The sequence below is a fragment of the Salmo trutta genome, chromosome 31, assembly GCF_901001165.1.
Source record: "Salmo trutta chromosome 31, fSalTru1.1, whole genome shotgun sequence".
Taxonomy (NCBI): domain Eukaryota; kingdom Metazoa; phylum Chordata; class Actinopteri; order Salmoniformes; family Salmonidae; genus Salmo; species Salmo trutta.
The window spans coordinates 19958890-19975575 of NC_042987.1; the positions used below are offsets into that span (position 1 = coordinate 19958890).

Here is a 16686-nt window from a genome sequence, read left to right on the forward strand (position 1 = left end):
ACCCGACCCAAAAACATAGTTGTTTGTTGTTTTTTAGGAACTCAGTCAGGGTCTCAATTTACTGTTGATAGTTAAAATAGTAGAATATACAATGTGCAAGTTCAAAAGTTTGTTGTGCATCAGCAGTGACTGACAGTCACTCAATTAGTCATGTCAGGCAATTGTTTTTAGATTGGTAAGTTAGTCTAGCCAGTTATCTAAATTTGTAGTAATCATGGCTGAATACTGACCAGGCACGCAGGGCACGTGCCCAGGAATCCTGACCTCCAGGGGATCTCCATTGATTTTGTTAGTCACTCTCACACAGATATTATTAACATTGCATAAGTCTTGACAGAATGTGTAGAATTGCAGGAAATTAGCTTTAAAACTAAAGAAAAAATCTCCACCCCATGGCAAAAGGGGGAGAATTACAGGAAATCAGCTTTAAAATTGCAAAAATATCTCTCTGCCTCATGGAAAAATGTGTAGAATTGCATGAAATGTGTTATTAAATTGCAAAACTTTATTTCCGTCCCACGGCAAAATGTGTAGAACTGCAGAAAACTTGCTTTAAAAAACTTCTCTGGGCCCCATTGCAGAATGTGTAGAATTGCAGGAAATGTACTTTAAAACTTCCAATCAAATCTCACTTAGGGCCCCCCAAAAGGCTAGAGCCGGCCCTTCTTGTGCTGATGTCTTCTCTGGGTTGTTGACATTAAATGTCAACAACCCAGAGAAGACATCAGCACATTTTGGACATTGGAGGCCTATCATATTAGTAAGTTTGCCTAAATCTTTCTAAACCTAACCTATCAACATGTAGACCCCGGGAACTATTGTGGCAGCTTGTTATCATGGAACCTCCTCATGTCAAAATTTGTACAGCGCATTTTCATCAGAGGTTCATATTTTCCGTAAGAAGCCAAACGACAGACTATGGTCAAGGACTTATACCTGGTCCGTCACAGGAACATGATACTAATGTCAGTGGGTCTCATTAGTATCCTGGTCGTCAGTCGTGAATTTGTATTTTTCTGTCCCCTATAGTGCTAATTGAGATACAGTATGCTTCAAGTTCTCATTTCACACCGCAACAACCCTACATCAATTCTATATTCATGTTCCCGCCCAATTAATAAGTGTCAGAGGGCATCACTACACAGCAGGCCATACTCTCCATCTGAAGTGGACGCTTACAGACAATACATTGCAACAAACCATCCCCCTTTTTGTTTATTCAAACACTGAGATCCCAACGGTCTAACAAAATGTGCTGAGGTGAGTCTTTGGTTAGCGGAAAAACACATTAGTGTTAACTCCGGAGGGAACAGTCTGTGTCTTAATGGGATGTAATTGGACTGCAATTCTCACTGTTGACAGGTGTCCCGAACCAGAGATTGGATAAAAAAGTGGAAGGGGTTGTTGAGTGTGCCATGCCTAGCTATTCTTTTCTGCCAGAATATCTGCAGTTTTTCCCCCTCCCTCGTCTGAACAGACTTGAGGCGTGTAGGAAAAGTCTCCCGACCAACTTCCTGAGAAGTACAGCGGCTCCCTCAATGTCATTACTGCTAGCCAGGGCCAGTTTACCTCCATCGACCCAAATACTTTAGAAATGCTGCTTTCCTGCTTCCTGCCTGCATTTCTCAAGGTGATCACAGATCTCATATTGTTTGTTGTGTGAGTGAATTAATATGGTTGGAAACCGTGTCTTGCTCTCAGCTACCACCCAATTCTGTCAAGTCAGTGATGGAGGGTAGAAAGGATTTGTAGGCTGACAGCTAGGCCCTACAGACTGGTGTACTACAGTAGAGATGTCAAGTGTACTGTCTCTCCAGCTTGTCACTGGGGTGAAGCCCCATGGCCACTACTTACTGTAGATTTAGAATTGATGTTACCATGGACATCTCTGCATGTCCAACAGTGGTTTCATAAATGTATTACAATATAAAAGCTGTGAAGGTTAGAGAATAAAAATTCAGAGGTAGAAGAATTTTTTGGAAAAGAAGGCCTTCTTACCTGCTGTCTACCTGTAGCCACTGGTGTGTCTAAATCTGCAGATGGCTTCAAAGCCATCATAATGGCATGATACTGCCCAGAGAGCTTTAATCAATAGCCTCAAATGGCTTCCCTCTCAGATATTTTTGCCAACCTGATAATATTACACTCGATTGCACCCAGAGGTCTTCATCACAACAATGCATAATACGGAATTGCTATTCTGCAAGAATTGTATCTTCTCAAATGTCATGCAGGGAAAGTTTGACGATTTCAGAGGTCTTTATTGTTCAAGGCGTTATGGGATTATAAAAAATAATGCCGCATTTTGCACTCTGCACCTGAAGACTGATAACCTGTCAGTGGTTTCTGCATTCCCCAGCATCTCCCGCCTGCAGCCTCTGCAGTTACTGACTACACTGTAGGATTCTCTCAGGCAATTGCTTTCCTCTCTCATCGAGGGCATGCATCATACATATTATGCTGGGCAAAAAAGCAGAAAGCCAGCACCAATTCTCTCTGGCACTTTTTGCGAGTGTATTCCTTGGCTATTACCATGAATAATGCATATTTGTCATGGTTAAAAGCCCAGAGTGTATTCTTATAGTTGCCAAAACCATCCTCAAGTAACATTGAGAATACAAAATGTGAATCAATATTGCGTATCTGGTGTAAGGTTAAGCAGCCCACTACTAAACAGACATTTTTTTTTACTTAGATGGGTCTCCTTTAACATCTTGACAGGAGCCTTTTGATGGTAATGAACTTGTGATAGACTCTTTATGTCGGAAGTCTGTATTTAAAATATTAAGTGAAGGGAAAGTGTCTAGACAGATCCACAGATGACTACCAATGCAAAATAAATGTTGCACAAAGTTTTAATGAGACAACAGGGGACACTTCATCAAATACACTCCATAAACACACATTCCTTTGTGGTCACGTACAGAGTTGGTTAAGTTTGGATTTTTTTCGGTCAGAAGCAGTGGGAATAGGAATTCATTTTTGTTCGCTTTGTATTAACGGAGATACATTGTCGATTGTACGTCGCCTGGCTTGGACTGATATCTTTGGAACTTACAATCAATGCTGCTTTACTTTGTGCAGAAAGAAGTCTGCGAACAGTAAAGTAAATGGAATGAGTCGGACAACAGTATTGTGATGACTATACATTGTGTACAGATATGCCGATGCCTTTAAACAAAGCATTGTTTGTCTTGGACTGTGTAAAGCTATTATGTTTGTTCTCAATGTTTAATTACGGATAGTATCAGAGGCAGATGGATATCTTAAGATTACTTACAACATCAAAATATAGGCTTAATTCATCCATACCCTCACTTCCTGTCTCTATGTACTGGCACAGACTTTGCTGGACTGCTACTGGTAAAGCTGATTTGTACTGGTCAATACTTAGGACTGGTCACAGGCTGGAAGTTTGACCTAGAAATGGCTGCAGCTTCCTAATTTAAAAGGCGTTCGATGCTTAGAGGGGGTATTAGTGATGGGGAACAAAATCGATACAGTTACATTTCGGGATATTATTTTTGAAGATATTATATTGACAATATCGCAATATTATTTTTGCGCTAGTTGTCTGTACCTGCACCAAAACTCCATCTTGTTTCCAAATTCTTTTTAAGTAGGGAGCCAATTTGTTTTCCACACTTTTTTATTTCCATGACTGATCAAAACTAGTTCTCATGGCTCTCTCTTGTCCCTCTGCAGCAGACATATGGTGAGCAATATGTTTAGACCATGGAATCACATATAAAAATCACAGTATCAAATCGCAAGACATGTAGAATTATGACAACCACAATACATATCGTATTGGCACGTAAGTATTTTGATAATATCTATTGTGAAGTCCCTGGCAATTCCCAGCCCTGGGGGGTATGTTGACATATTAACTTACAGTATAATCCATTTTCATGTTTCCTTACAACCCATTCTGTCTGCACAGATGGTAAAATAGAACGTCTGGTGGGGACATAGAATTTATTTTGTTTTCACTATTTATGACAAATAAGTCAATTTGGATAATCCTACTTTAATTCTAAAAGCCCTTGCTATGAATATCCTTGTGTAGCACTGAATGCAAATTAATTTATCATGCTAGTATTTCACTGAGGCAGAGGTCCACGCTAATGAAAGATGAGGATGACATTAGGTGTGGTGACCCAGGAGGGAGGAAACAGTGGCAAGAGAAGACATTCTGTCAGATAAGCGGCCAGTGTTTAGAACTCAGACTGAAAGAGAGATGAGGAAGCACTGAACTAGGTCAAGGGAGAGAGCGAGAGAGAAAGGGGTGGGAGTGAGACCGAGCAGGAGAGAGAGGAACACTAAAATGGATGACAAGGGAAGGATTCTGGTCAGCCATGTTAGCAGTGTCCAGCAGGGCTTGTTGCTTGGCAGCATCCCAGAATAGTCTAGCTCTTGTCTGCTTCCAAGGCTGCGGTCGACTTTCCCTTACCTTCAACACGACTGACTGGGTGATCTAGTGACTGCCACGCACAGAGACAGGGATGGGAAGGATCAATTTTGACAAGCTTTCATCGGCTTTTAGAAGCTGTCATCTGTGTTGTTGTCAAGGCCATTATTTGCACTCTCACTACATTAGGATTATCTGGAGATTTAGGTCCCTTCTCCTTCAGTGATGGTACAGTCATTGTTACACACATACACACACACTGGAATCATTAGTACATGCTCTCGTCCAGATGATTACTTGGCAGATTATGATATATGACTGATATAGTTTACAAGTGTTAGCTATATCCACAATCTTATTAAATCAGATTAGTATATTTGTATCCAGATTTTCTACCTTGCAAACTACCCTTGAATACAGAAAGTTTTCATTATACTAGGGTTAGAAATTGTGAGAGGTATAAGTGAAACTACAGTATACAGTAATATATTTTGTTGTGATTTGTGACGAACCAACATGAGAAATGTCAATGGATTCAAACTGTTTCATGATATTTAAGTGATGAATATCATAACTGAACAATTTCTGCATTCTCTCCCATAGTGGATGATGTCCCCCTTCTAATGCTGACTGTTAATCCTTTCCCTTTCAGAAGTTATGCCAGTTCCCGACGCAACCTCTGACTCTTAGAACTTCACCATGCTGAGCCCAGTACTAAACGCCTCTAATGGAGACGGCTCCGAGACAGAGACCACGTCGGCCATACTGGCCTCTGTCAAGGAACAGGTAAGGCCTTCCATGTTAATTCTGTGTGTACCGTACATGGGTGACTTTCAGAGCGAGACCAAGGCCCTCCATGCAAAACATATCATGTGATCAGCGTTTTTGCTCTCGCTTGATCTTAGGCATCAGGGGATTGAAAGTAATACATTGTGAAAACTTGAATGAAATTTGAATGCACAATTTTGCGGGACTGTATCAAAAGGGGACAAATGAAGAATATGTGAAAAAATGGTTTTCAAGTTAAATGTCCCTTTAACTGATGGCAACCTAATATGAAGTATGTTATTGGTTCAGCTATATTGCCATCACCACCAGCTTCTTTATTACATTTCTCATCATAAGATCCTGTTCAGTGCCTGAAATCCATCCTATTTGATGTTGAAGTAAATGTGTCAGTGTTCTGCAGGGGTGCAGTGAGGTATAGAGACATAAGTAATTGGTTCCATTTGTATTCTGTGTGTGTCTGGTGCAGAGGACAGACTAACATCCACACTGATTAGCAGGTGACACTATAACGAGACTCTATAGAGACTTTGGGTAGGCCCGTTTAATCTTATGCCTTTCGTTTGAAATGTCGCTATCGCTCACAATAATTTATCTGTATAATATAATAACTAAGTCATTGTTATTGAGTAGAATGTGCAAAACTAGGTTCAGTTTTATAAGAGATTGTGCTCAATAGAATATAATTGGCTTGTAGTTACATTATGGAAGCATGCTACTGATATTCCTCACCAGCAGTAAGATGTAGCCTATTAGCTCACAGAAGGCAGCCATTTTGGAGTAGAACCAAGAGCATGTGTGTAGATGGGAATGAGCCCATCCCCTGCATCATGACAGTGGTTACACTGACACTCCTCTTTCTTTTAAGCAAGAGAGAATAGGACAAGCTGTGGAATGGTAAAGTGGGCCACTGCCACACATCACACAGACCCATGGGGCTGCTCTGGGACATACTAATGGTCCTATCAGGAGGGTAAAAAATAAAAGCCTAAAGGCCTGCATACAGAGAGGCACGAGTGTATGTGTGTCCCTGTGTGTGCAGACCTCCACAAGCTTGCGTTTATTTAAGCCGGTACACCTCAGTCACAGCTCTTTGTTGTTTATTTTCTGTTGACAGCGTTAGGATAGTTGTGTGAATACAAATAAAAAGGCAGACATTTTCATTGTTGATGCTATTCAATGGTGGGCACAATTAGGATTTGTCTTCTTCCTGTGCATTGTGGAGCAGTGAGAGGAGGGAGGTCAAGCGTGAACAACCACTGGTTAAACATTATGACTGGGTTCAACACTAGGAAAAGCTCTACGACTAGGAATATATGCGTTTTCATGTCTTCTTACATTAATTTCCATGTTTCATGTTTGGAATTAGATGTCGTCACTCTCTGATAACCTCGTAACTCCAATTTCTTCTTTTTAACATTTATTGAAAGCAGTAACTCCCCTCAATGTACTCTGAACATTTCAATATCACACTTTTTATACATCACAGAACACTGAAATATAACAAAACCATTTGACATAGAAACACCACATTTTCGGCCCCCCAACATTTTGTATTAATTATGTAAATTATGAAACCGTTAATAACATTCCACCCATGAGGACGATTTGGTCATTTGACTGCAGGAAAATAGGGTAATTTTTTCCAATTCCTGAGAAGTTTCTGTTTTGGAGATGAGGTTTTCATCAGACAGCGGCTATATGTTTATCTTACAATATACTGTACCTCCAATTGTGTAATAGTGAAAGGCAGTGTTAATGACGTATTATGGTCAATAGTTTATGACCCCACCACTAGATGGCAAACAGCATCAGTCAGCAAAAGGTTTAACGTGTGATGATACATTCTGTGTATTTATCCCTACAATGGATTTACCAGTACAGGTACCACTACATTTTTCAGTAATAGGGTCGGTTGGCTTTGGACAACAGTAAGGAGGCTTGGGGAGTGTGTTGGGGTTAAGGACATTGGGTTGACTTTACTTTTTTGGGGTGGGGGGGGGTGGCCTGACTTTAACCTGCAGCCTGGGGATGGTTCTAGTACTGTATGGTGTGACGTTGTTTTTGGCCCCCGATGATATTTAGATTAACGTTCCACCATGCTTGCTTATGATTGGGCCTAATTTGGATCTGCTAGTGACCATGGTTTGAAGTAGTGATGTACAAGCCAACGTGTGATGCCTCATTTTGTCCTCTCACAATGGTCAGCAGCAGGCCACAGGGACAGCAAATGAAACCAGCCAAAGCCATTTGATGTGTAGTATATAGCCTATACGTGAGGGCAAGACGAGAATGCAAACTGGTGTCATCTTATTCAGAGTGCTGGCATATCAAACATCTGGCAATCATTTGTACAGCAATATGGGGAATGCATTTAGCTAGAATATTCAGACATGATTTGAATTGGGGAAAGAGAGAATGCTAATCTGCTCTTTTAAATCATGGTCACCTCTTAAGGCTTAATGGATGTTTAAACAAATGCAGTGAAGTCATTTCAGCAGCCTTTGGTCATGAAATAATGAATGGAAATGATTAAGTCTTGTGAAACAGTCACTCTAATTTGTAACATTCTAGAATGTGGGCTGCTTTGGGCTTAGCGGAGAGGAGACTATTATAATGAATAGGACATTCTCAAATAAAGTTATAGAGTTATAGAGACTGAATTGCCATCAACTAGGCCACAGATTATAAATAAAAGCAGTTATAATAACCCAATTTGACTCTTTGAGACATTGCATTCAGGGTATTACAGTACTGCTCTTTTAACATATACCAGTCAATAGGTTCAATATGGAGACTCATGACTTGACTGTGAGTGAATGTTGAGCTCAGATAGTAAAGATCTATATGAGGTTCATGGATGACTGGGTCGTTATTGTTAGTGGGCTGACATATGGCTAGCTAATCAGTCACGCAGGGACTTAACTCAACCAATTGAATGTCAGATACTGCGTGTACAGGGTTTATCATTTCATAGTACTGTATTATAAGAAGGGATTTTAAAACGGATCAAATATGTATCCAGTTTGAGTGTTTTGGGGAATAAGACAGGGAAATGGAGTGCTCACGTATTTCCATTTCCTTTGTTTCAGACTGCAAAGTGTTTAAGACAGTATGTTTTTGTCAGTTGACTCGAGGGGGATGAACGGTGAAAATTGAACTTGTGTGAATGTCTGGGCTCTGCACCTGGCTTGAATGAGTAAGTCAGACAACCATGACAGAGGTAGAAGGGCAGTTTGAGTGGCGTGGAGGCATACAGTTGCTCTAGCAAATCAGAATGAAGCATTAGACAGATCTGAAAACCAGCACTGCATTACTCCGCTGAGGAGTGGGTATACAGCAGTAGTGAAATGTTGTCTCAACAGGAGTATTTAAGCCAAGGATTTTAAAGCCCATAGGTTCCTAGTTCATAATTCCTGCCTCAACTCAAGTCCAGCTAATACAATTATCCTTTAATAGGGTACCTTGTTTCACTATATTTCATATTTTGAGTTAGTTAAATATTGTTTGGTAGGACACCCTAGCTTCATACGAGTGTGGTATAGTTTGTGTAGGCCTACAGTAGGTGTTTTGAATAGATGAACTCAGTACTTCCAGAATCTTCTCCAGCCAGCCAATCCTGCACTAGGCAATTATTCTGTTACAGGGTGTTCCTTGGTTTTGTACTCCTTAAGTTAACCTCTGGCTTTTTAGAAATGGGATAAAACCCCCAAAATAACTTGTGAGGAATACCCAGGATGACATTTTGTAATCAAATTGTCTCCTCTGAAAAAGTTAAAATGTCAGTCTTGGTACCACAGGGCACAATTAGGCAATTCTACTTGAGGACCACACAGCTAGGACCACACAGTTTCCTGAAGCTGCAAAATTCCCATCTTCTGTCCCCTAGTCATTTATTCTACCAACTAATAGGTTTAATGGTGTTTTCAGGGGTGTACTGTTTGCAAGCTATTGGGCATACATCTCCCTCTCCTTCTTGTCCTTGGTAATGGGCTGGAAGTATACTTGATTTTCTTGTAATGCAATTATCAGGCAAGGTTTTAATTGAACAGTCTGCCCATTTTAAATTAGTTAATTATAGTATTTAGAGGGTATTTCTTCAGTTCTACCACACACACACACACACATTTGAAAATCTGAGTATTCTACACTGTTCCACAGTATGTAACTAAGAATTTGTTCTTAACTGACTTGCCTAGTTAAATTAAGTTTAAATTTAAAATAACAATTATACGGAAATGTCCTGCTAACCAATTTAGCCATGTCTTAAAGTTCCAGAATATTTTCTATTTCAGTATCTGATTAAAGGGATAGTCCAAATTACAAAATTATATATTGGTTTCCTTACCCTGCAAGCAGTATATGGATAAGGCATGACAGCAATCCATGCTTCGGTTTAGTTTCCCTGGCACTGTTTCCAAATGCTAATGTTTTAAGATTTGTGGCACAAATCCCATTCGTCATGCGACCGATATCATAATGTTTCGCGCATCAGGTTCAAATAATCTATAAGTGACTTTGTTAAGCTTCACAATCAATTTTAGATACTTTCGGATGATTTGGACATGATGTGGGAAAAATGCTAATATCGGTTCCATGACTTGAATGGGATTTGTGCCACAAATGCTAAAATATTAGCATTTGGATACAGTGACCAGTAAGCTAAACCAAAGCATGGATTTTTGTCATAAATGTGTCCATAGACTGCTTACAGGGTAAGGAAATCAATATGTAATTTTGTCATTTGGGTGAACTATCCCTTTAAGTGTGGCTATTCGAATTCTGAACATGGTTTAGAATTGGTATACTGACCCAATGACTATTTAAATAAAGACATTTGTTTGGGAGGAGATAACAAAGCTTCTCATATGCAAAGCTAAGTTATTCACTCTATTTTCTCTCAACTGCCTTGAGCTCTATCAGTTTTCATTTGAACAAAAGTACTTTCATTCAATACTTTTCTCAATCATATACCCAAATGTATTTTTCATACAGATTAGAAATAAATAGTGTTTAAAGTGGTGAGTAACAGGAAGCAAATTGTGACTTTGTCATCCCAAGCCTCTGTGGCCCTATCTTCTCTCCCATGGCAGATCCTTGTGTGTCTTTTTTACCAAGCTATATTTAAACCGTGTCTGGCTATGACATGCTGCTGTATTGTGTACTACCTTCTAAGCAAGGCAGCCCAGCCCAAAGAGTGGCACTGAGGCAGAACAGTCACTGTCTCTCCCTGGAGAGCACAACTCAGAGCTATGGCCAGGAGAGGGGAGGACAGGAAACGAGGGACAGAGGAAAGGAAAGGGAGAAGGAGAGGAGACATTTCTGCTGCCTCAACCCCACAACACTTCCATATACATTCACAGTCCTGTGAGTCTTTGGAGCTTTCCAATTAGCACCCCACTCTGTCCCCCCTCCCTCCCCATCCCTCCATTCACCCCGCCCCTCCCCACCTCCGCCCGCTACCCTCTCTCTGCTTTTTCAGCGGGGGGCGCAGATGGTGTTGAGGAGAGGAGCAGTCAAAAGAGTGATTGGAGAGCGGCAGGATTTGGCAGGCAGACTGGTGGGAGGGTCCTTTTGTGATGCAATGTTGCATAAATAATGCCAAAGAGGTTCTAAATTCTCTGTTGCCATGGAGACCTTTGTGCCTGGCTGAACTCCTATTCTTCACTGCTTGGAGGCAGTCACTACTGGGCTTGCCATTTTCTCTAATGGAGTTCTCTCAATAAGGACAGAAGAACTTCTAGACATGTTGAGGATGGAGAAAAAAGTGGGATATTATGTGTGGTTGGTGCTTTCTCTGAAGTATGGTCCATGTGAAGGTATGGCTTTGTTAACTTAAATTCCAATAGTCTTCTGGCAGTAACAGGTGTTTGGTTGTTATGCTACATTTGGAGGGAATAGTAAGGTCAGTGATTTTGTTGTTTGGAACTCTGATGGACTTCTGTCATTTTGCTCCCAGATATAACTAAAAAAAGGACTTCAACTTTGCTGGTTCATTTCAACTTTTTGTTACTTCTTCTATCCAAATATATAGCCTACTGCATCTTATCAGCACAAAGTTTAGTTGTTTATAAAGTTATGCAAAATATGCATATTGGAAGATAACTAGGCCAGACAATAGCAACAGTTTACAGTTGCTTGCATGTACACAGTTATGTAAAATGCAACTATTATACCAAGAGAAGTACATGGAAATGCACGTCTACTGACATATGTAGCTCTTTGATGCTATAGCTCAGAGTCGGTTTAAAAAGAGTTGGATGGATCCTTCTTCATCCAGTTCAATGGGATGTTTCTGTGGACCTTGTATTCTGGGCTCTTGCCCAAAATAGCAGGTGATACATTTTGTAGCAGACTTTACATAAACTGCTCTAGAGAGAGTGTTTGACCTTGTGGGCACTGGACTCATTTCAGCATTGTCACAAAAGAAGTGGACAGTTTGTATTGACTGGAGTTGCCTGAGACTAAGGGCATTTTCACATATGAAATTCTGGTTCGGTTTCCTGGAGCTTTTGTGAGAATTCGACAGAATACGTTTTTGCTTTCGCAAGACCTGAAAATAACAATTTCAGGGTGCGATTAGCAAGACGCACATTCTACGTGATGTTAGCGAGCTAGCTTGTTTACAATGGGCAAAAAAGTTCCACGCAACTCGCGCTGCCGCGTCACAAAAACTGGTACTCTGGTCCTGGATCTTGGCCCCATTACTCACGCAGGTCCAGGATTCATTTCAGCCAGGGTTCATTTGTGTTTCACGCATGCTTTATAGCGCGGATCCAAACGCTCCAGAATCCAGATCATAAGGGGATATGTGAAAGCGCCCTAAATGAGACTGGCTGCTCAGATGTAAGGTTGGGCGGTATCCAGATGTTCATACCATTTCTGTACCATACCAGAGTATATGGTATTACCGGACGTGCACACAGGGGGCGCAATTATTATTTATTTTACGCACAAAACAAGGGACAACAGGGATCTTGATCCAGGAAGGTATTGAATGTCTCTGCTGTAACCAAGAAGCTTGATCTTGACATCTAGCCACTTAGCTAGCAAGTTAGCAAACCAAATGCATATCTGTAGCCTGGGCTGGATATCATTTATTTGACACATCTTTGATTTCTTATAGTTAACTGCAGTGGTGTAGCACACTGCGAAGGTGCTGATTTGTGATTTTGTTTGGCCCCATGTGGCTCATGGTCCAATGTGGCTCAGTTGGTAGAGCATGGTGCTTGCAACTGTAGGGTTTTGGGTATGTTCCCAAGGGGGACCAGTACGAAAATGTTTGAACTCACAACTGGAAGTCATTTTATATAAGAGTGTCTGCCTAATCTACAATTGACATCAACAAGTTATTACACTCTTAGAAAAAAAGGTTCCAAAAGGTTTCTGTGGCTGTCCCAATTGGAGAACCCTTTTTGTTCCAGGTAGAACTCTTTTCAAATCAAATCAAACTTTGTCACATGCGCCAAATACAACAAGTGTAGACCTTACCGTGAAATGCTTACTTACAAGCCCTTAACCAACAGTCCAGTTCAAGAATAGTTAAGGAAATATTTACCAAATAAACTAAAGTAAAATATAATAAAAAATGTACACAATAAAATAGCAATAACGAGGCTATATACAGGGAGTACCGGTACTGAGTCAATGTGCGTGGGTACAGGTTAGTCTAGGTAATTTGTACATGTAGGTAGGGGTGAAGTGACTATGCATAGATAATAAACAGCGAGAAGCAGCAGTGTACAAAACAAATGGAGAGGGTGTGTCAATGTAAATAGTCTGGTGGCCATTTGATTATTGTTCAGCAGTCTAATGGCTTGGGGGTAGAAGCTGTTAAGGAGCCTTTTGGTCCTAGACTTGGCGCTCCGGAACCGCTTGCCGTGCGGTAGCAGAGAAAACAGTCTATGACTTGGGTGGCTGGAGTCTCTGACAATTTTTGGGGCTTTCGGTGTCAGAGGAAAAGGGTTCTACATGGAACCAAAAAAGGGTTCTTCAAAGGGTCCTCCTATGGGGACAGCTGAAGAACCCTTTTTGGTTCTAGAGAGCACCTTTTTCCTATGAGTGTTGTTTTCATCTCCAAATGTGAATATACAGTGGGGTCTGAAATGATTGACAGCCTTGATAAAAATGAGCATAAATTACTGTATAAAATAGATAAACTATAGCTCAGTATTTGAGTTATGCTCCAAATAACTGGGAAATTATATTATTTTAATATAATTGCTCAGAGAAAGAGATGGTTGTTTTCACTACTTTTCAATACCTCAGCTTGCGAGGATAACTGAGTCTTTTTCTAAAATGTTTTATGAGATTGGAGAACACATTGGGAGGGATCTTAGACCATTCCTCCATATCCTTGATATCCTTCGTCTGAGCTTACGGACTACCCTCTTCAATTCAAACCAAAGGTTTTCAATGGGTTTCAAGTCCGGAGACTGAGTCCGGAGACTCAAGTCCGGAGACTCAAGTCCGGAGACTCATTGCAAATGTGAACGTCTGGAGTTTGCTAAATGGCATTGGCACTTGCGTTGGAACCGGTGCTTTGGTCAGATGGCATGAAACACCGGTGGTGAGTTTGCCGTCAAAATGAGAATGCATAAGCAGAAAATAACTCCATACCTTCTGTAAAATGGTGAATCTTTAATGTTATGGGGCTATTTTGTTTCAAACGGTCCTGGGGCCCTTGTTAAGGTCAATGGCGTCATGAACTTTACCCAGTACCAGGACATTTTAGCCAAAAACCTGGTTGCCTCTGCCAAGGAGGCTGAAACTCGGTTGTAAGTGGATCTTACAGCAAGACAATAACCCCAAGCACACATCAAAATCCACAAAGAAATGGTTCATTGGCCACAAGATCTATATTTTGCAATGGCCATCTGTCTCTGGATTCGAAACCTATTGAAAACCTGTAGTTTGAATTGAATAGGGCAGTCTATAAGCGCAGACGAAGAATATCAAGGATCTGGAAAGACTCTGTATGGAGGAATGGTCTAAGATTCTCCTGTGTTCTCCAATCTCATAGAACATTTTAGAGAAAGGCTCAGTGCCGTTATCCTCACAAGGTAAGGTATTGAAAACACGGGTGGTAATTATTATTTTGACCCCTACCTTTTAGAGAAAAAAAGTACATTACTTGTTCAACAAAATCTCTTTCTCTGAGCAATTGTATTAATATAAAATAATATTCTCTTTTTTTGCATGCAATATAGCTAATTATTTGAATTATTTATGCTATACAGTAATTTTAGCTCATCTTCCTCAAGGGTGTCAATAATTTCGGACACCACTGTATATGATTTAGGCTTACACTCACTGGATGTTTCGAAACATTTGAATTGTCAATCTTCTTAAGCATAATTGCATGAAGCTATATCTTATGTAGCACAATACAGGTATGCTTACTGACAATCACCTTTTCATGTCTTTCGACAGGAACTGCAATTTGAACGGCTGACTCGAGAGCTGGAAGCTGAACGGCAGATTGTCGCCACCCAACTGGAGCGATGCAAGCTAGGATCTGAGACCGGCAGCATGAGTAGCATCAGGTGTGTTCAGTAGAGTGGCGCCACATGCTCTCCCTCCCTCCCTCCCTCCCACCCTCTCTGCTTTCTTTTACTCCTCTGTGATGCCATCCTGTTTCCCATCCTCCCCAGCCCCTCCCCTACCTGTTTTCATCAGGTGTGTTCAGTGGAGTGGTGCTACCTCCCAGACCCCCTACCTGTCTCTTTCATTAGGTGTGCTCAGTGGGATGAAAAAACTATTTTCCATAAGAGACAGACAGTCCTTGGAACAATATGGGGGTCAGTCAGCAAGGTTGCTGAAAACCTGGGTGGAGATATAGAATTAACAGCCAGGTTTTGTTGTTTCAGTGTGAAAAATGCTGTTCACGTTGGAGAAAAGAAAACACGTTCATGTTGTTTTACCCCTACATCCCCCAATATCACATCTTTCCAATCTCAAAACAGAACAGACACATTAAGAACCACGCCTGGCTGTCTGGCACATAATAGCAATAATAGCCTAGTATGGCATCAAGGGGCCAACACAACAGAATATTCTGTGTCTCTTTTGTATACATACTTTAACCCAGAAGGGATTTCATCCACAAACTAATTAGTCATCCTTTTATTGTAATTCTCAATTCAATTTACAGACAAACAATGAGCTAGAAGCTCGTTGTGATTTTCAATTAACCATTTGACCTCTTAAGCACTAAACTCTGTCTCTCTCGCCGTGGAATCCTTTTGAATAGAATCTGCAGCGGAAAATGTTGTGTGGGATTGATGAAAGTCTGTCTAGTCAGACAACCAATGGAATGCTCTAACTTGATTGCATGTTCAGTAACAATTGTGTTGTGTGTGTATTGTGCAACATTTTTCTGGTGGAGACTCATCTTTGTGGGGTCACTATGAACCATTTAGGCTGATTATACCAAAGTATTCCCAATCAAAAACGATTAAACTGCTCCTGTGTATGGTAAAACCCTGTCAAAACATTAAATGAACCACTTCCTAGCAAACATGTTGATTCACTATTGTAGTAACCCAGCATTTCCATAACAACACTTATCCCCAAACTAGTAATAGTGATGTCAAAGTGTGTTCTGGGGTTGAAAGACCTTAAGAGTTGCTAATGACTCGCCTACTCCCCCCTTAATACGTCAGGTCAAATGTCTGGGGTGGCATATGTTACCTTATCCGTTAACTCAAACCAAGAGGATCATCCACCTGCAGATCCAAAGAAACAGATTCTCATCCACAGTATTATTACACCAAACTTCTTGCTGTTGCTGGGTCTGAAGACTTCTCAGTGAGATTCACAGGACTCACATTGTTAGTTGACCAACTTGGGTTGAGTAAGGCACATGACATTGTATTCTGTCAAAACAGGACCATACTTTGTCCCAATAGTGTCTCAATGTGTGGTTAGTGTCCATTTACTGAGGAGCCAGTGTGTTTGTGTCTTTGTTTGAGTGTGATGCAGTGGGCCTATTTCCCATGATGCTTGGTCCAGACACATCACTTTTATCACTGTTTTCCACCGCAGTCAATCCATTATAGGCTAGCTCCTACCCACAGATAATCTTTATTCAAGACTTCCAAAAACATCAGATTCCTTAACCCCTAGTTTCCCAGTCAGGCATTGATTACAGTTGACTGAAATATTATGGTTGATTGACTGACCTTTAAAAACTTCCCCCTTTCAAATGGGTCTTGTGTTTCAAGGGCCCTTGTCAAGATTCCATCATGACAGCTCATCCTCCTCTCAGACTTTTAAAGGGAACATTACATAATTAGGTTGCTGTTAAACATTCTGATTGGTTTCATCCTTCCAAGTAAAAGTCCTAATACGACATATCACTTCATATTTGTATTTTGGGAGAAATTTATATATTTTATATTTGACCGAAGTCATGTCGGAAAAGCATTCAGAAAAGAACTAGAATGGCGCCGGAGGGGATGGCTGACTCCAAACCAATTGTGCTATTT

The 16686-nt window shown here is 40.7% G+C and overlaps 1 protein-coding gene across 3 annotated transcripts in view; it reads left to right on the plus strand.

The window, feature by feature from the left end:
- The window catches only part of LOC115169712 (catenin delta-2), a 106676-nt gene that overhangs the window by 14437 nt on the left and 75553 nt on the right, over nucleotides 1-16686 (plus strand). Inside the window, exons 2-3 of one of the 3 annotated variants that reach the window (XM_029725610.1) lie at nucleotides 5064-5197; nucleotides 14630-14742. In XM_029725610.1, coding sequence (XP_029581470.1) covers nucleotides 5111-5197; nucleotides 14630-14742 — 200 coding nt within the window. In that variant the 5' untranslated portion in view covers nucleotides 5064-5110. Of the gene's footprint in view, nucleotides 1-5049; nucleotides 5198-10824; nucleotides 11017-14629; nucleotides 14743-16686 lie in introns of those variants that run through there. The other 2 variants (XM_029725611.1, XM_029725612.1) reach the window with 2 other exon arrangements.